General features: G+C 60.1%; 1 protein-coding gene across 2 annotated transcripts; it reads right to left on the bottom strand.

Moving 5' to 3' along the window:
- Nucleotides 1–1829: 1829 nt before the first annotated feature.
- Nucleotides 1830–9324, bottom strand: PLD4 (phospholipase D family member 4). Of its 2 annotated transcripts, none has more exons than XM_069559930.1 (10): nucleotides 9136–9324; nucleotides 6545–6750; nucleotides 5696–5879; nucleotides 5393–5513; nucleotides 4864–4991; nucleotides 3834–4034; nucleotides 3074–3213; nucleotides 2792–2957; nucleotides 2622–2718; nucleotides 1830–2287 (listed from the first exon to the last, which is right to left on the bottom strand). In XM_069559930.1, the coding sequence occupies exons 1-10, from the start codon at nucleotides 9307–9309 to the stop codon at nucleotides 2085–2087; spliced, it is 1620 nt and encodes a 539-aa protein (XP_069416031.1). In that variant the 5' UTR covers nucleotides 9310–9324; the 3' UTR covers nucleotides 1830–2084. The 2 variants fall into 2 exon arrangements, with proteins under 2 accessions (XP_069416031.1, XP_069416033.1); XM_069559932.1 differs by having other exon boundaries at nucleotides 6545–6744.
- Between the last annotated feature and the right edge of the window lie 9022 nt (nucleotides 9325–18346).

Below are 18346 nucleotides of genomic sequence, written 5' to 3'. Positions count from 1 at the left end.
GCCGTCCTTGCCAGCCACCCACGGGAGCAGACTCAGAGCAAGGTCAGGGAGCACCCTACAGCCCTTCAGAGTCACAGCTCCTCCCTGTGGCCTTCAGACGCCCTTTCTAGGCCTGTGGGCGTGCAGCGCTCCATGGGGGTATCTGGAGCCTGGCCCCCTCCCTGCTGCCCAGGGAAGGTTCCTGGAGCCTGGGCCCCTCCCTGCTGCCCGGGGAAGGTTCCTGGAGCTGCCTCCTTCTGCTCGGAGAGGGGCAGCTGCTCTCAGCACTGAGGGCGGGGCGGGGAAGCTGGGAGCCTCTGGGCTCAGAGGGCAGCCCACTCCCCTCCCCAACCCTCCTTCCTGAGGGATGTCATATCTCCCGTGGGGGCCGGTGGGGAAGGGGCCCCCAGTCAGGGATGTGGGACCCTCTGGAAGCTGGGGAGGGGGCTCGGTGGGGACTTGGTCCTGCAGTCCAGGAGGCTACAGGAGCCTCTCCACCCTGGGAGAGAAGATGAGGGGGAGCCCAGCCCCCTGGGAATACCGTAGTGGGGGGCAGCCGGCTCGTGGATGCCACGCCTCTCTGCACACAGAGTCACGTCTGTCTTACTCGGGCCGTGGTGCTGGAGGCCCTGCGGAGCCCTCAGCCGCGTCCCATGAGGCCCCCGTCTCATCCCCAGATACAACCTGGGAAGGAGCCGCCTCCCAAACTCAACGGAGCTGCCGGTGGCAGTCAGTTCCTTGCCGGCTGGGTGGCCCAGGGCCCTGTTCCTTGCCAGCTGGAGGCCGCTCTCGGGGCCTTGCCTCGGGCTTGGCTGACGGACAGCTCACAGCACCTTCCTGCGTCCCACAGTGAGGGTCGGCCCCTGGCGAGAGCTGTGAGCCCCCCGTGCCACTAACCACCTGTTCATCCGACCTTTCCCAAGTGAGGCGGCCGGTGCCCCCCATCCAGGCAGCGGAGCCGTCCACATGAGGGCCTGGGTCCAGGGTCCTCGGGGGCAGGCTCTGTCCCCCACACCCCAGAAGGAGCCCCCAGGCCTCTCGAGCCTCATAACGCTGGGTCTCCCAGGGGGCTGGGGGATTCTGCTTTGGCACAGGCCCCCGTGGCTGGCCACCAGACCTACCACACGTGGGGCAGGCCTTGCCCTGGCTGTGGGCCCTCACTGTCTCCCCATCACAGCCTGGACCGTGGCCCAGCGGTCAGGGGAGCAGAGTGGTCTGGGGTTCCGCTGCTTCTGGGGAACAGCTGGGGTGGGGCGGCGGGGGTCCCAGCGGGCAGCAGCTCACGCATAGACCAGCTCCCAGACCCGCTGGACGCCTGGGAGGCCCGCATGGAGCCGTGGTGTCCTCTCCCAACCCCAGCGGGTCTGGCGGGGATTGGGGACCATCCTGGCAGGCAAGGACGTTCAAATCCGAGCTGTCCGATAGCCTCCCCGCTGGCTCTCTCTGAGGTTGTGAGGACTTGGGGCCCAGGGGTGGTGGCTCAGGGTGGACCTGGTGTCCACTCGATGGCCCCCTCAGCTGCCCGGCTCTCCTGGACATTGAACCAGTCCACAGCTCTAGCCTCAGGCAGTCTGGGGGCCTCTGCCTGGGAAGGTGGGCTCTGAAGCCAAGGTCAGAAACCAGGAGACGGTGAGCCGGGCTGAGACAGGCCTCTGACCCCCTCTCCTTGCTGAACCCATCCCCTGATGTGTCCCTGGGTTCCTGTGGGCCCGGGACTGGACACCGGCGAGAGTTAGGGGCTCCCATGGTAGACGCCTGGCCTTGCCTCGGTGTGGCCTCATAGACGAGGCTGAGCAGAAGCGGGCGCGGCCCCACAGCGGACACACACAAGAGACACAGAGGCACACGCGTTTTCTAGAGGCCCCACTTGTGGACAGGAATGGCGGCTCTGTGGGAGTCAGGGAGGGGCATCCCGGAGGGCTCCCTGGAGGAGGCGGGCGGGGGCTTCCAAGGGGCTAGATTTGGAAAGCAAGTGGTTTGTGTCCACCCTGCGGTGGACAGTCCCGCCCCCAACCAGGGCTTGTGCGAGTGAAGCTGCTTGGAGTCCAGGCTGGGGGCCAGGCAAGGCAAGGAGGCCCCACCCTGCTGCCAGGAAGGGCTGAACCTCAGCCCTGCCAAACACAGTCCTGGCCTTGGGCCTGTCCGTCCAGGCCCACGGCGTAGCGGGAGCTCCAGTCTCGCTCGAAGAGCTGCCGCAGCTCCTCCTGCACGGTGCTCCCCCCTGGCTGGGCGTCGGAGGCCCTCTGGCTGACCACCAGGCCCACACCCGAGGTGCTGCTGAAGTAATCTTCTGACCAGTTGGACGTGCCTGCGGGCAGCGGGCGCAGGAGGCTGGGGATGGGGCCGCACGGGTCCCTCTGCTTCCCCGCCCAGCCTGGTGGCCCCTGTGGCCGCTGAGGAGTGCGGCCAGCTCTTCACCGGAGGGGTCCCACCCCTGCCCCCTGAAAACTCAGGGCTTGGGGAGCTCCGTGCGGGGATTCCCCACCTGCCCTGTGGGCCCAGCTGACCACTGGGCTGGCCGCCTCCATGGAGAGCCCTGAACCCTTCCACATGCAGGCCCCCTGCCTGGGGACACGAGCCCTGTGCAGACTGGGATGGCCTCGCGTGGAGCCCTGGAGGGCACGGGCCGCCGCCCGGCTCACCTATGTAGGCCGCCTTCTCTGTTACCATGAACTTGCTGTGGTTGACCCTGCTGAAGGGGATGTTGGAGTGGTTCCCCACGGGCACGATGAAGACTTTCTTGGGGGAACAGAGAGGATGTGTTGGGGGCGGAGAGGCCACTGCCTGGCCCGGCCCAGGGGTGCATTCTTACCACATCCAAGGACACGTTGGCCACTGGGTTGCTGAGTGCCTGCAGGGACCGCAGGAAGGGGAACATCCTGGGGTCCGTGTTGAGCCAGCAGCTGACCAGCAGGCGCACGTGCACCCCCCTGCTGAAGGCTGCCACCCGCAGCGCCGTGTCCAGCACCGGCCAGTAGCTGGGGGAGGGGCATGGCAGGGTCAGGGTCCTCGGGCCGGCGGGGCCCTGCCGGCCTGCCCCGAGGGGGTCCGTACAGGTGAGAGGACAGGGCAGCCCGGCCCCCAGCCGGCCCACCTGGCGGGGTGTCTGAAGCGTGTGGTGGGGAAGTACTCCATCACCGAGGCGTAGAGGAACTCCCGGGCAGCCCCCATGACCGCCAGCAGCGCGTCCAGGTCGCGGGTGCGGCCGTGGGGGCAGAGAGCGGGCGGCGACGCCTGTGGGGCAGGGGGTCCCTGAGGGGCCTGGTTCTGAGCCGCACCCTACCACACACCCACCCTCCAGCCCTGGGAACTGGGAAGAAGGCAGGAGGCGTGCCCCGCAGGGCTGGGGCCCTGGGCTGGCCTGACCCTGGAGGAAGCTCCCTGGGGGGCTCGGCCGGACTCCCACATCTGGGGATGCATACCTGCCTCTGAGGCCATGTCTCCACTGCAGCTGAGCACTGGGGTAGCTGCCCGTACCCCAGGGAAGTTCCTGGCTGGTAGCTGTGGCCTCCTGCCCCCCAGTTCCGTCCCCTCTCCAGCGGAGGGACAGCGTCACTGGGGCTCTGGCCCTACCCACCCCCACCCTTCCTGCTCCTTGAGTCAGACCCCACCCATCACTGTGTGTGGAGGTTCCCAGGGCCACAGAGCCTCCCCCACCACCCAGGCCTCCTGTCCCCCATGGGTGACGACGGCCGCATCCTCTGATGGGGTCACCCCAGGACCACAGCCCTGGACCTCGGACCTCGCAGATGCCGCGGCCTGCAGGGCAGGCCTGGGGTGGGCGGGACTTCTGGTGGGTGTGGCCGGCCAGAGAGCAGGGACTCAGAAGGGTCTCCAGGCCTGTCCGCCCTTACCGAGAAGTAGGCGGTGGTGGGCACCCCGTCAAAGTGGTCCCGGAGCGGCTGGAAGCGGTTGATGTGAGAGGAGAAGTTCCGAGGCCAGGGCTTGGGGAGGACGGCCCTGGGCGTCCCTAGCGCCCAGTAGGTCTGGAAGGTCTTCTCCAGGTCCTGGGCCAGGCGGCTGCAGTTGTAGATGACGGCACCGAGCTCCTTTACCTGTGGGCAGCCGGCCAGTGCTGCGGGGGCGGGGGGCCCTCTGTGGGGCTGGGCAGACCCCCCCAGACGGGCCAAGGCTGCCCGGCAGGTGCGTGCCCCCACTGGGCGGCCAGTCTGCAGCAGCATCGTGGAACCCACGTGTGCAGGGGAGCTACAGGGAGGGGAGCCCAGCGGGTCCCTGCTCTTCTTAGACATTATGACCCGAGGGCAATACCTGTTCATTGCCAGAAAACAACAGAAAGCATCAGTGCCCCAAGAAAACCAGCTCGTTCTTCACTGCTAATCGGCTAGCGCTGCCAGCCTTTTGACTGATGGCTAAAGCGCTGCTTTTCCTGAAAGGGTTCCTGCTTGGTCCACATGGCCCCTTGGACAAGGTGACCTGACCGTGTTTCCAGGCAGGTAAGTGACCTTCTACAGCAATGCCTTTAGAATCCTGTAACCCTCCAGTACTCTCGCCTGGAAAATTCCATGGATGGAGGAGCCTGGTGGGCTGCAGTCCATGGGGTCGCTGAGGGTCGGACACGACTGAGCGACTTCACTTTCACTTTTCACTTTCATGCATTGGAGAAGGAAATGGCAACCCACTCCAGTGTTCTTGCCTGGAGAATCCCAGGGACAGGGGAGCCTGGTGGGCTGCCAGCTATGGGGTCGCACAGAGTCGGACACGACTGAAGCGACTTAGCAGCAGCAATCAGCCTCCGGGTGTTTCTACCACAGAGGCGTCACAGATCTGCCTGCGTCCCCCAGGATGACTGCCCACACGGGGATGTCGGGGTGCCAGGGCGGACGAGCTCCAGAGGGCCTCCCCTCCTGGGGCTTGGGGACTCACCTGTGTTAGGGACCGCCAGTCCATGTTGGCACTGCCCACGTAGACATGCTGCCCGTCCACCACCCAGAACTTGGAGTGCAAAACACCGCCAGTGAGCCTTCCCATGGGCACACGTCGCACCTGGGCGCCTGACAAGGGTGCAGGGCGGTGGGTGAGCCCACTTTGTGCTGAGCCCAGTTCCTTCCTCCTCACAGCAGTCCTCCTCATGGATGCTGTCCTCACCCCCACTTTACAGGTGGGAGAGGGAGGCGTTGGTTGGCCCGGGATCCCCCCAGGGGGCCTGGCTCTGTGGGGTTTGTCCCTGTGGCCCCTGGCTCCCACTTGAGCCTCCACCTACAGCTCAGAGCAGCTGGACTCAGTTGGCCACAGAGGCCACCCTGCTCTGCCCCATGGGAAACAACAGGTCCGGCCCCTGGAGCCGGCCTCTGGGGAAGCCCCCTCGGAGGCGCTTGCAGCCCCGGGCCCCCAGCGCCCCCAGGCAGCACCAGAGCTCTCGCTGGCCCCTGGGCCCAGGACGGCAGGCTCCCACCTCGGCTTTCCAGGACCTGCAGGTCAGTGGAGTTCTTGGCCGGAGTCGGGTTGCTGGTGGCCACGGCCAGGGACACGTTTCTGTCCAGCAGCTGCTGCAGCTTTTGCAGGAGGGCCTCGCCCTGTGAGAGCAGGCCAGGGTGAGAGAGAGACCACCCCGTCCCAGTAGGAGGGCCCAGGTCTCCCCCAAGGCGGCCCCAACCGCCCACAGCTCAGTCAGACAGACGGGCAGCCTGCTGGCCTTGCTGTGTGCCTGGCCCTGGCACAGCCCACGGGCTCCGGGTCAAGGGCGAGGGCCACACACCGGCTGGGAAGATGAGTCGTTGACCCCGATGTCGGGCCCCGTGAGGGACCAGTAGAAGGAGGCCACGTGGACGCTCTCTCGGGCGGCATCCAGCAGCTGCGTCCAGGCCTGGGCCAGGGGCTGGGCGGCCGGGCTGCCTGCTGCAGACTGCAGGTCCTGGGGGATGCTCTCCACGAGGACGAGCCTGCAGAGGGGGCGCCAGGTGTGAGCGTAGGAGCGGCCGCCAGCCTCGCGTCACCTGCTCCGTCCTGGTCAGCAAGCGGGAGACAGAGCCCAGGCCGAGGGGGCCGGGCTGGGTCGCAGGCTGGACAGGGCAGGGCGGGCCTGACTCCAGGAGGGCCCCGGGGGGGCCTGCCCAAGTGGGGAGTGGGTGCCAGGCCCCACCCCCACCCAAGCCCAGCGTGCTCCCCTCAGAGCTGTTGGGTCTGGGCTCCTGTGGGTGTGGAGGCCCTTGGAGTCACCAAGGCTGACCCAGAGGGAGGGGCTCAGTCAGGGGGTGTGCTGGGGGGTTCTGAGGTTCGAGGACCCTGAGGGGCGGGAGGGGCGGGCCCTGTGACTCTACCCCAGGCGGGAGGGCTGCAATGGCCACGGAGTCCTGGGTGACAGCCTGTGTTTCCTGCCAAGAGCACTCCGCACCCCACCCTTACAATCAGGGCCTCCCCCTCCCAGACCACTCCCCCTGCCTCCAGCCCACCCTCCCGGAAACCACCGCCTCTTCCCAGGGGAGGGGAAGAAGGGCGGTGCTTGTCCCTCTGGGGAGGCCCAGGCTGGGATGGCAGGGGCGTCCGGGGCAGAGCCTCCTGGACTTGCCCGCCCGCTGCTGCCCCGCGGAGCCCATGGCTTGCTCACCGGCAGGAGTCCTTTTGCTGATGCTGCCGCCGGACCTCCCCTCCTGGAGGATCCCAGTGCACACGGGAGCCAAGGCCCCCAGGCCTGGCGGGCCCTTCCTCAAGGCAGCCCTGGCTCCAGGCGGAAGGGGAGGACCCCAGCCCCAAGAGGCAGGTGAGGGTCACAGCACCCAGGCACAGCAGCACGAGCGTCCCCCGTACCTGCAGCTGGAGGAAGACACCCCCGGGTTCCCAGGGGCCACGCTCTCCTGAGACAGCCCACCCCTGCTGCCAGGCGGGGCTGGCCAGGGCAAGCCTGAGGCCACAGCCTGGGGGCTGGCCGTGTTCCTGGGTCCTCCAGACAGGTGCCAGCAGCCCCTGGGTGGGGAGTCCTGGCCCCTTGTGGCTTCTTCTGCCCCTGCCGCTCTGGCCCGAGGGGCCTGTGTGGCGGCTCAGCCCTTCCTGCAGGCCCCCAGTCTCACAGTGCTGACTCCCCTGTCCTGTGGGCCGCAAGGCGATGTGAAGCGGGGCCGTGCTGGGACCACCCGTGTGCTCAGCAGAGGCCTCAGCCCCGGGGCGGGGAGACCGGCATTACCCGCAGCTCCGGGCCCGGGCACGGTGACCCCACGCTCCTGGGCAGCTGGGCACCGGGGAGGCCACCTCGCTGGGACCCTGCAGACCCCATTCCTGGCCCAGGTGGACCCTCACCCTGGCCTGGCCTGAAGCTGTTGAGTCCGTCACCCAGCACTTGTGTGTGTGTGCGCGTGTGCATGTCTGTGTGTGTGCGTGTGTGTCCTGTGTGTGTCTGTGTGTGTGCATGTCTCTCTGTGTGTCTGTGTGCGTGTGTGTCCTGTGTGTGCATGTCTGTGTGCCTGTGTGTGTGTGTCCTGTGTGTGCATGTCTGTGTGCCTGTGTGTGTGTCCTGTGTGTACGTGTGTGTCCTGTGTGTGTGCATGTCTATGTGTGCGTGTGTGTCCTGTGTGTGTCTGTGTCTGTGTGTGTGCATGTCTCTCTGTGTGTGCGTGTCTGTGTGCATGTGCGTGTGTGTCCTGAGTGTGCCTGGGCCGCATATGACCTGCCGGTTTCCCTTTCGGCACCCCCCACGGCCATGTGGGCGTCTGAATCTCAGTTCCTCGTTTCAACCACAGCGCGTCTGCTGCCATTTCTGCTTTCAGGCTGGGTCCTCTCGATGCTGGTTCATAAATAGCTGCTTCCCTTCCCGGGCTGGGCCCCCATCCTGGCCCTGTGCTGGCCCCTCCTGGGAGCCGGGCAGTGACCCTGGTCCTGGATGGGGGCCGGGCACAGAAGAGACGGCTGTTTTTCTGGGGGCCGGGGGCTGGGGGCTGAGTCAGGACCCCTTGATGCTGGCGGGGGTCTGTCTCCGCCCCAGAACTCTGCAGCCAGCTGGGGACGCAGGTCTTGTCCCCTCAGAGTGGACACTCCCACAAGGAGCTGGAAGCCAGGCAGACTGGATCCCAGTTGGAGTTGTTCCCCTCCTCAGAGCAGCCTCAAATGCCACCCTGAGTGGGATGCTCCCCAGCTCTGAGCTGAGGCTGCCCTCCCTGTGTGCGGGGCGTGGTCCATGCACAGAGACGTGTTCGCCCCAACCCCGCTCCCCCGCACCCACCACCAGCCAACTTCTGAGGCTTCCATGAGGGGCGGGTGTAGCCCTCTCTCCTGGCCTTGACGGCGAGTGGCCACTGACGCCTGGGGCCTGGGGCTGGGGTCACGCTGCCCGCCTGTGAGCACAGCTCAGCTGGGCACTGGGGCCCAGGGAGCCAGGCTGTTGCACAGGCCCCAGGCTCTGGGGGTGTCCTCCCGCTGGGCCCCCAGCCCGCCTCCATGGGGGAGGGGCAGCCATGGGAGCTGGGCCTGGGGGGTGGGGGGCCCTGGAATGAGAGAAGGGGCTCAGAGCCCGAGGCCTGGCACTCCCCACCAGGAGTCCCTACACCCTGAAGAGGGAAGCGTGGGGGGGCCTGCCACTCCCCTCCTCACCCCAGGGAGGGCTCCCCAGACCCTTCACTGATGCTCAAGAGAGGCTATCAGGGTGCAGCCCTGCGCGAGTTCCTGAGCCAGGCTCACGAAAAGGTGGGAGTGCCCTGCCCCCACAGCCCCACCTGGGGGGCCGCCCAGCTGAGACACCTTCCAGGTCACCCACCCCCTTGTGAACTATAAGGGCCTGGGGAGACCTGCCATCCAGGGGGCTCTGGGCAGCTCGACCATGAGGACCCCGTGTGTCCAGGGGTGGGACTGGCTGTTGGGAGAGGGTGGCCTAGCAGCGCTGGCATCGCAAGCCTGTGTTGGGCTGCGAGACCCCAGGGGGCAGCTCTGTGCTCCCCCCGCCCTGTGGTGGGCAGGTCCCAGCTGAAAGGGTGGGACTGGTTGCCCTGCAGGGCCTGGGGGGCAGCTGCCCACCCCAGGCTGAGCTCCCCGGGAGACCCCAGGCCCTGTGGTCCTGGCTGCAGAAACCAGTGGAGGAAAGGACGACCCACTGGAGCTTCATGGCCCTTTGGGCCCAGGACAGCTGGCAGCACCGGTCAGGAGGCAGTGGACCGAAGCCCCCTTCTCAGGGCTCTCGGTCCGGCCCTCCCATCCGGCCTCGCTGGCCCTTACCTCCGAGGGTCCCGCCTTGGTGTTCATCTTGGCTTTGCCACAGACGCAGGCCCTCAGCTTGCAGGCTATTACCGCGATCACCTCCCACCTGCCTCCTCTCTGCAGCCTGCTGTTTCCCCTTCTGGCCACTTCCTCTTCATCCTCCGTACCTCCCTCTGCACCCTTGACAGACATCTGGAGCCGGGTGAGCTGGCTAGAGGGTGGGGCTGAGAACTTTCACAGCCAGAGAAAATCCCTCCCCACCCCCATCCCCAAGTCACAGGCCGGTGCATCCGAGTTAGGTTTGGTGCCAACCATGTGGCACTAGTGTTTCGCCGGCTAATGCTGGAGACTTAAGAGACGTGGGTTCGATCCCCAAGTCGGGAAGATCTCCTGGAGAAGGGAATGGCAACCCACTCCAGTATTCTTGCCTGGAGAATCCTATGGACAGAGGAGTCTGGCAGGCTACAACCCACGGGCTGCACAGACTTGGGCATGACTGAAGCTATGACTTAGCTTGTACACAAGCATCACGACTCGAAGAACCAGGTCTTGAGCAACGTTGTTTATTTCTCCGTAATACTGGCAGCCTAGGGATGGCATTGGCTCTGCAGCCATGGGGAACCAGGCCCCTCCAACTCTCAGTTCCCAATCCCTGGGCTTAACTGGCCGCCTCATGGCCTCACAATGACTGCCAGAGCTCAGTCATTGCCTCCTGTTCCTAGCAGAGCAGGATATAAGGGCAGACATCCTGGAAGACATCCTGAGAGTCTCACAGGGCACTTCCACTCACGTCTCATGATTCAGAACTTAGTCACACGGCTGCATCGAGCTGCAAGGGAGTCTGGGAAATGGAGGCAGCTGGGACCTCCATCCTGGAGAATGCAGGTCGGCCCCTCACTGGGCTGTCTGAAAAGGCAGGCTGGCTATAGTTTGTTCAGCCTGGGTTTCCAGCGCGGGTCTCTGCCTCCCTAGCCCCACCCCCTCTCCCGTCTGCCTGGGACTCTCTGAGGACAGGACCCTTTCCCACTCCTTCATTCAAAGTCCTCTTTGGATGAGGTCTGGGTGTATGCCCAGGCCCTGCCTGTGAGACCCCAGCAGGACAGGGCTGCAGGGGCCCTGTCCAGGGTGCTGACCTTCGTGTGGCCATGGACAGGGTATCAGTTCCCCGGCAGAGTCCTGGGGCCGGCGTGAGTGCGCTGAGAGGTGAAAGGGGAAGATGCCAGTGGCTACCCCCAGACCCCTGCGCCTTCTTCCAGACACCCTGTCCCAGTTCAGCCTGGGGGTCTGCCCTCCTCTCCTGACCACAGCCGAGGTGGCCTCTGCTCCCGGGTAGGGTCACTGGATACCTGAGTCTACTGGCCCGTTTTCCTTCATTAATATCCTCACTTTCCAAGACGGTGCTGGGTATTTTCAGAAGAGTGTCCCACCATACTCTGTGGTCTTTGCATCTGGAGACACGGAGCAGCGTCCGGCGTGGCTGCAGCCCGCCGGCCCCTGACCACGGAGCGTGCTGGCAGGTCACGGGCTCTCCTCTTCTGTGAAGCCCTGCTCGTATTTTTGCTGCTTTTAGTGGAGATTTGTTGACTTTTTCTCATAGGTTTGAAGTCATCAGTTTTCTAAGTGTAGCAGCATCTTCTCTTACTCCGCTGCTTCATTAGACTTTTTCTCTGCAGAAAGTCTCAGACACGCAGACCGGAGGGGAGAGCATAACGAACAGCCACTACAGGCAGCTTAGACTCCACAGCTGCCGACACGCACCGCCTCTGCTTCAGGAAGGAATTTTCATTTCATTTACTTATTTTATTTTTTATTTGAGGCTGCGCAGGGTCTTTCTCCAGCTGCAGCAAGTGGGGCCCCCCTCTCGCTGCAGCGCGTGGCTCCACCTCACCGTGGCCTGTCTTCTTGTGGAGCAGGGGCTCTAAGGTGCGCGGACTTTGGCAGTCGCAGCCTGGGCTCTGGAGCACAGTCTCAGGAGCTGTGGCGCATGGGCTGAGTTGCCCCATGGCACGCGGGATCCTCCCAGGGATCAAACTCATGTCTCCTGCATTGGCAGGCAGATTCTTTACCACTGCGCCACCAGGGAAGCCCCCAGAAAGGAATTTTAAATTGAAGAGGAATTATACAACACAGGGGCTATGGCCAAATTTTTTATAAAAACGACAAATGGAGTCTAACCATCAAATGCTGTGACTCATTCTATTGTTCACCTGCAACTTATATAATGAAGTGAAAGTCGTTCAGCTGAGTCCGACTCTATACAGTCCATGGAATTCTCCAGGCCAGAATACTGGAGTGGGGAGCCTTTCCCTTCTCCAGGGGATCTTCCCAACCCAGGGATTGAACCCAGGTCTCCCGCATTGCAGGCAGATTCTTTACCAGCTGAGCTATCAGGGAAGCCCAAAACTTATATAATAATGTATTATAAATCAACTATACTTCAATAAAAATAAAATAAATGAACAGAGGACATGGGGAACATTTCACTTCTGAATACTTCAGTGTGCCTTTCTAAATAAACAAATTTCCTACAGGATCACTCCTAACAAAGGCAACAACTCCTTATCAACGTCACGGTTCATTCTTATCTTCATCCGTCCCGGCTGCTGTGACATACTGAGGGGCTTAGACAGATCTGGGGCTGAAAGTCCAATGTCAAGGTGCCGGCTGCTTGGGTGTCTGGTTCCGCTGCTTCGTGCTGCACGGCTGGACCTTCTCATTGCCTTCCTCCCTCCTGGTGGGGGGGCCAGGGAGCTCCCTGGGGTTTCTTTGTGAGGGCACTAATCTCATTCCCAGGGGCTCCAGCCTCATGACCTAATCACCTCCCCACGGCCTCACTCCCTACTAGCATCACACTGGGGGGTGGGGTTTAAAAGTAGGAATTTGGGGGTCACTAGACATCAGTCTATAGTGATGTTAAAACTTCCACCAACTTTCACTAATTGCCACCAAGTTTTCATTCATAGCTGATTTGTTATTGCTTCCAGTTGAGGTCCCCACGTTGAGTTTGGTTTTTATGTCTCTTAAATCACTTCCTCATGCTCACCCCCCGAGACAAGCTTCCCACCGCCTCCCCTTCCGCTCATGGAGTGTCTGTTCCTCTTGCCCGGGCTCCTGGATTGAGAAGTGAGCTGTAAAACCTGGTTACGACAGGGGTAGAATGAAGGGACAACATGGGTGATTAAACAGTTACTCCCACTGGGGAAGTGTTAACAGAAAATTTGAGAGACCCCTGGAAGTTAATGATAACTGAGAAAGCCGGGTTGCTTAACCACAAAACCAAGCAGGCTGGCTTAGCAACAAAACCATTCAGCAGAAGCCCGGGACCTGCCCTCACACAATAAGACAAGGTGGCATGAGGCCCACATCCTGCCAGGGAGCTCAGTAAGTTAATGAGCCCTAGGATGTGCTCTCTCCACCCATGAAAACTGGTAATTTGTGGGCCTAGCTTGACCATGTAGGGACAGGAAATTCCCCTGCTCAACCTGGAGGCAGAGCCGATAATGCAAGCGTGGCGTCTTCTCCCCTCCCCACTCTTCCTCCGATTGTAAAACTGTAGCCGTCAGCGCTCTGGCCGGCACTTCTCGCCCTGCTGCTCATCAGCCGCAGAAGCGTCCTACTCAGTAACTTACTTCTCACCTACCACATCCAGTCTCAGACGGATGGAGCCCCGGGGAGGGTGCCTGCCGGAGGCACTGTGTCACGCACGCCCCCGAGCTCGGGGCCCCCGTGGGGTCCAGCTCCCACACTCTCAGACACAAGCCTGGTGGTTCTCAGCCGACTTCCTCCCTCGCACTTGGTGGGCAACCTGAGGGGAAATGGACACTTGGGTGCCCCGCAACCTCCCCATGCTTCAGCTCGTGGCGAATGCTCCAGCCCCTTCAGCCTTCTGATTCTATCATCCTCTACGTCATCCCTGCCAGCCTTCAGGAAGGAAGTTCCTATCGATCATTCCCACCCCATATGTAACATTACAAGGCCGTCTTCTTTTCCTTTTATTGTTTTCTCCCACTTTTGTTGTTTTTTTCAGGCACTCAGTCACGTCTGACTCTTTGCAACCCCGTGTGCGACAGCCCTCCAGGCTTCACTGTCTCCCGGAGCTTGCTCAAACTCATGTCCATCGAGTCGGTGATGCCATCCAGCCGTCTCATCCTCTGTCGTCCCCTTCTCCTCTCTTCAATCTTTCCCAGCATCAGGGTCTTTTCCAATGAGTCAGCTCTTCGCATCAGGTGGCCAAAGTATTAGAGGCTTCAGCTTCAGCACCAGTCCTTCCAGTGAATATTCAGGATTGATTTCCTTTAGGATGGACTGGTTGGATCTCCTTGCAGTCCAAGGGACTCTCAAGAGTCTTCTCTAACACCACAGTTCAGAAGCATCAATTCTTCGGCGTTCAGCTTTCTTTATGGTCCAGCTCTCACATCCATACGTGACCACTGGGAAAACCATAGCTTTGGTTATTCTGACCTTTGTCAGCAAAGTAATGTCTCTGCTTTTTAATACATTGTCTAGGTTTGTCATAGGTTTTCTTCCAAGAAGCAAGCGCCTTTTAATTTTATGGCTGCAGTCACCTTTCAGTTGAAGTGTGGTTGACTTTCAATGTTGCATTAATTTTAGGTGTAAGACATAGTGATTCAACAAGTTTATAGATTACACTCATATAAAGTTGTTACAATGTAACATAATTCTCTGTGCAGTATATAACATCCCTATAACTTATTCATTTTATTATATTTCTATTAAAATATTTATTCCTTTGGCTGCGCCGGGTCTTAGTTGCCGCACGTGAGCGTCTGGTTGCAGCTTGTGGGATCCAGGTCTCTGACCAGGGACTCAACCTGGGCCCCCTGTGCTGGGAGCGCCGAGTCTGAACTGCTGGGCCACCAGGCAGTCTCATAACTGAATCATTCTATACCTAGCAGTTCGCAGCTCCCTGGGGCGAGGAAGGCGTGCCCCAGAGGGCACACAGGAGGTACCCAGCCAGTCACAGGCAGGGAGTGAACTGTGAGGAAGAGCCGTGGCGGCGGCTCTGCAGGAAGGAGGGGCAAGGTAGAGCCAGCAGGTTCAGGCCAGTCGTGTCTGCAAGGGCCCAGCCCCAGAAGCGGGTCATGTGAGCGAGATGAGTGTGTCCTTTGAAGCCATGTGAGGGTCCCACGTACCCACAGGTGAGTACCTTTGCTCAGAGATGGCTGATAGGCCCTCAGGGGGGTGATAAAGCATCAACTCACAGACAGCAAAGCGTGGCTAACACCCTCCGCAGGCTGTGAGACCCTGTTCTCCAGCACACCGGCCCAGCAGTGCTCGCCTGAGCTCGCCTCTCCGCGGGTCTGTGGGTGCCTGCAGGACGGGGTGCCGAGTTCCTCCTTATGCGTGTCTGTCCCATTTTCCTCCAGCATCCACATATACCAGGCAGGGCCTGAGACTTTCTGTCTGACTCCCTTTGCACAAGAGAGTTTGAGGTTTCTTTTTTTTTCCATCCGAAGCTGGGGCAGAGACAGACAGGTTTCTTCAACTTTAAGACAGATGGATTTCTGCCTTTGTAGCCTGACACATAGCATGTAGCCCCTACAGAGGGCCCAGCTTTGCGCACCCCCCCCCCTTGGGTGGGCCAGGGCCTCTGCCAGAGGCCATCAAACCTTGGGCCAAGTCCAGCTGAGTCTGTTCCTTGGCGTTCAGCAAAGCATTTCCGTTGTCCTTGATCCAACCTCTTGGCTTCCACTTTCTTAATCCACCAAGTAGCTGAAAGAAACGCTCCCGTATCGTCCTATCCTTCTGTGCATGCCCAGTCGCCTCAGTCGTGTCTGACTCTTTGCAGCCCCATGGACTTAGCCGGCCAGGCACCTCTGTCCATGACAGTCTCCAGGCAAGAATGCTGGAGTGGGCTGCCGTGCCCTCCTCCAGGGCACCTTCCTGGCCCAGAGATCACACCTACGTCTCTCGCATCTCCTGCATCGCAGGCAGGCTCTTCGCCACTCGCGCCACCTGGGCAGCCCCCTAGGCTTCTGCGGCTACCCTAAATACTTCACCCAGTACTTGACTTCAGTCTATAATTCATCGATCCCTCCACCTTTTTGAACAAGAAAATGAGACTGGGGTTTTTTTCTTCCAACTATTTCTTCAAGGATTCCATTTTACTTATTCTGTAGTATCTTAGTTTCACCTTTCTGAGGGTAATCCTTCACAGTCACTAGAATCCTTTAGCTCTCGACAATCACTCAGATTTAGTGCGTGTTTGTCCATTTATTTACTATTTTTTCTCGTATGCCGTGGCTTCCTTCTCAACTGTTTTTTCTTCCTGAAATTATCCTTGAATGATCCTTGCACGGTGGCTGTAACAGTGGTAAATCCTCAAGCTTTATTCTCAGAAATCATCGCTTTCCCTCTCACTCTCAAAGGATACTTTCTCTGGGTACAAAACTGTTGGCTGACAATTCTTTTCTTTCAATAGTTTGAATATGTTGACTTTAATTTTTTTGTAATATATACATATATCGTCTACTAACTGGGCCCCCATTGCTTCAAGGGCTTTCTCTAGTCATGGAGAGCAGGGGGCTTCTCTCCAGCTGTGGTGCTCGGACTTCTCATGACTTTTCCCATGGGGCACAGGCTCTAGGCCCATGAGCGTCAGCCATTGCCGCATGTGGCTTCAGTATTTGTGGCCCACAGGCTTAGTTGCCCCATGGAATGTGGAAGCTTCCCTGACCAGGAGTCAGACCTGTGTCCCCTGCACTGGAAGGCAGACTCTTAGCCACTAGACCACCAGGAAAGTCACCAAAGTTTACTCGTATACATCGCTCCTGGGACTGGTGAGAATTTATGCCTCTGATTATTTCTTGAAAGTTCTCAGCTACTGTCTCTTTGAATATCCCTGCTATGCATTTTCTTTATCCTCACATTGAAACTCAGACTAACTGAGTACAGAGCCTTTGCTCTGTAGCTTCCATGCCTCACAATCTCCTGCTCCGTCTACATGGAAGCTTTTCCTTTTCTGTGTCTGGCCGATTTCCAGGCATCAACCTTCCCACTACTGTTTGTTTCTACAGCTCTGTTCATCTGCTGGTCAGCTTTCCCTAAGGTCTGTTTCTTACTGCAGACTTTATCCCCCTCTCACCCAGAACCTGGGAACAGACAGGCTTCCCTGCCCTGCCACTGGGGCTATGGGGAGTTTTTCTGGCCCCTTTCTCTCTATGTACAAACTTTTGAAGACCCAGCTCTGAACAGGATTCTTAATATCAACTCTCCTCTTGCCAGGCACAAGCCTTATCTTCTGACGCTGTACGGACAGAAAACATCACCTGCCTCGACATTAGGGGTTTTTATGGACCTTAACGGCCCGCGGAAGTGGTGCTCTACCCGTTTCTTTATCCATCCTGCACCTCGTTTCCCACATACCTTCTGGTGCACTGGGGCTTCCCTTTCTGTCTTATCTCAGCATTGTGTCTAATTTTCATTTTATTTTCAGCAGCACTCGTGGGCTTCCCAGTAGGTAGAGATGGAGCTGTGAGGCAGAGGCGGAGCAGTTGGGCGAGGGTGGCTGCAAAGATCCAGCGTGGACAGGCTGGGTCTGGGCAGACTCACAAAGCTAGCAGGGGGAGGGGCACCAGCCTTCAGGCCTGCCCGGGACACCAGGGCTTGTAGGGTCAAGATCCACAGGAGCAGGGGGAGCTGGAGAGCCCCGGCACTCTGTGCTTCCCTCCTGGGGTGTTTGTTGACTCTCATGCTGCACAGGGCTCAGAGGCTGAGCATGGCGTGGATGAAACGTTGAACCAAGCACAACTGTATTATGGTTCCAGGAAGACAAAACTGCGTTCAGGATCTTTGTCAGAGGAGGAGAAAGCTGGTCCGCTCCTCTGACTGTCCACCGGGACCCCAGGAGGGCTGAGCCCAGAACCAGGCAATCGGGAGGTGGAGCAGCCTGAGCGCGTCTCAAGCCAGCTTCAGGCCAGTTCAGTCCCTCCGGCGGAGGACGGGGGACCCTCACCGAAGACACACAGCGTCGCCTAGAGACTGCAAGAAGGAAGTGGCAGCCCGCTCCAGTGTTCTTGCCTGGAGAATCCCAGGGACGGGGGAGCCTGGTGAGCTGCCGTCTATGGGGTTGCGCAGAGTCGGACACGACTGAAGCAACGTAGCAGCAGCAGCAGTAGCAGCCGTAGCAGCCGAGACTGCACTTTCCTCAAGAAAAATCTTGAAGTTAACGAAGAGTTCGCCCGCGCTGGGTCTTTGTTGTGGGGCACGGGTTCTTTGCGGCCGCACGAGGGCGCTCTCCAGCTGCGGAGCGGGGGCCTCCCGCCAGGGGCGCTGCGCGGGCTTCTCGCGGCGGCGGGTTCTCGGCCGCGGAGCGCAGGCCCCAGGGCGCATGGGCGGCAGTAGCTGCGCTCCCCGGGGTCCGTGTCCCCGCTGCACGTGGCATCTTCCCGGACCGGGAAGATGACCGGGGGTCAAATCAGTGTGCCCCGCATTGGCAGGCGGATTCTCAGCACTGGACCGCCAGGGAAGTCCCTGTTTACTTTTATCTATACATTTGCCTGGCTGAACTGATTCTTGGTTGAGCGGTGACATGTGAACCCTCAGTCGCGGGTGTGGGCTGTAGTTCCCCAGCCAGGGATCCAACCTGCATGAGGGCCATGGAGCCACTTGACCACAAGGGAAGCCTGCACTGTTTCCACTCACAGTATCTGTCACCTGATTCCACTGTTCACTTTTCAAAGTCAAGAGTCACCAGGCACATTGAGAAACAGAACCAAGCACAAAAGCAGGGGATCCAGGTTCTGAAGCTACTGGATACAACCTCTGTGTTCAATACGACTCATATGTTCAGAACAATAAATGACAAGTCAGGAATTTTTACCTAGAGATGTGAAATAATTTTTTTTAATAAATCAAACAGAAATTATAGAGCTAAAAATAAAACACCTAAATCGTGTAAGAGACGGGCCACTGGGCAGCTGGACAGAGATGAAGACAGGACGGAACTGCAATCTGGGATCAGCCACTTCAGGCGCGTCCGACGCTTTGCGACCCCATGGACTGTAGCCCACCCGGCTGCTCTGTCCATGGGGTTCTCCAGGCCAGAACACTGCCATTCCCTCCTCCAGGGGATCTTCCCGACTCAGGGGCAGAACCCACGTCTCTTGTCTCCTGCACTGCCGGGTGGGTTCGTTACCGCTGGCGCCACCTGGGGCATCTGAACTGTGACTTAGGGCAGAAGAAATAAGAGACTGAAGCGCACAGGAGA

Source organism: Ovis canadensis, chromosome 18 (genome assembly GCF_042477335.2).
Source record: "Ovis canadensis isolate MfBH-ARS-UI-01 breed Bighorn chromosome 18, ARS-UI_OviCan_v2, whole genome shotgun sequence".
Classification (NCBI taxonomy): domain Eukaryota; kingdom Metazoa; phylum Chordata; class Mammalia; order Artiodactyla; family Bovidae; genus Ovis; species Ovis canadensis.
Note: the sequence above shows the minus strand (reverse complement) of the source record. Positions and strands in the feature narration are given on the sequence as shown.

Excerpts from the sequence above, each read along its gene's own strand:
- PLD4 (XM_069559930.1), bottom strand. The coding sequence starts at position 9,309 with ATGTCTGTCAAGGGTGCAGAGGGAGGTACGGAGGATGAAGAGGAAGTG. Across the intron at positions 5,880-6,544 it reads CAGCAAAAGGACTCCTGCCG|GCTCGTCCTCGTGGAGAGCA; the intron begins GTGAGCAAGCCA and ends CCCCCTCTGCAG. Across the intron at positions 2,288-2,621 it reads AGAGAAGGCGGCCTACATAG|GCACGTCCAACTGGTCAGAA; the intron begins GTGAGCCGGGCG and ends CGCTGCCCGCAG.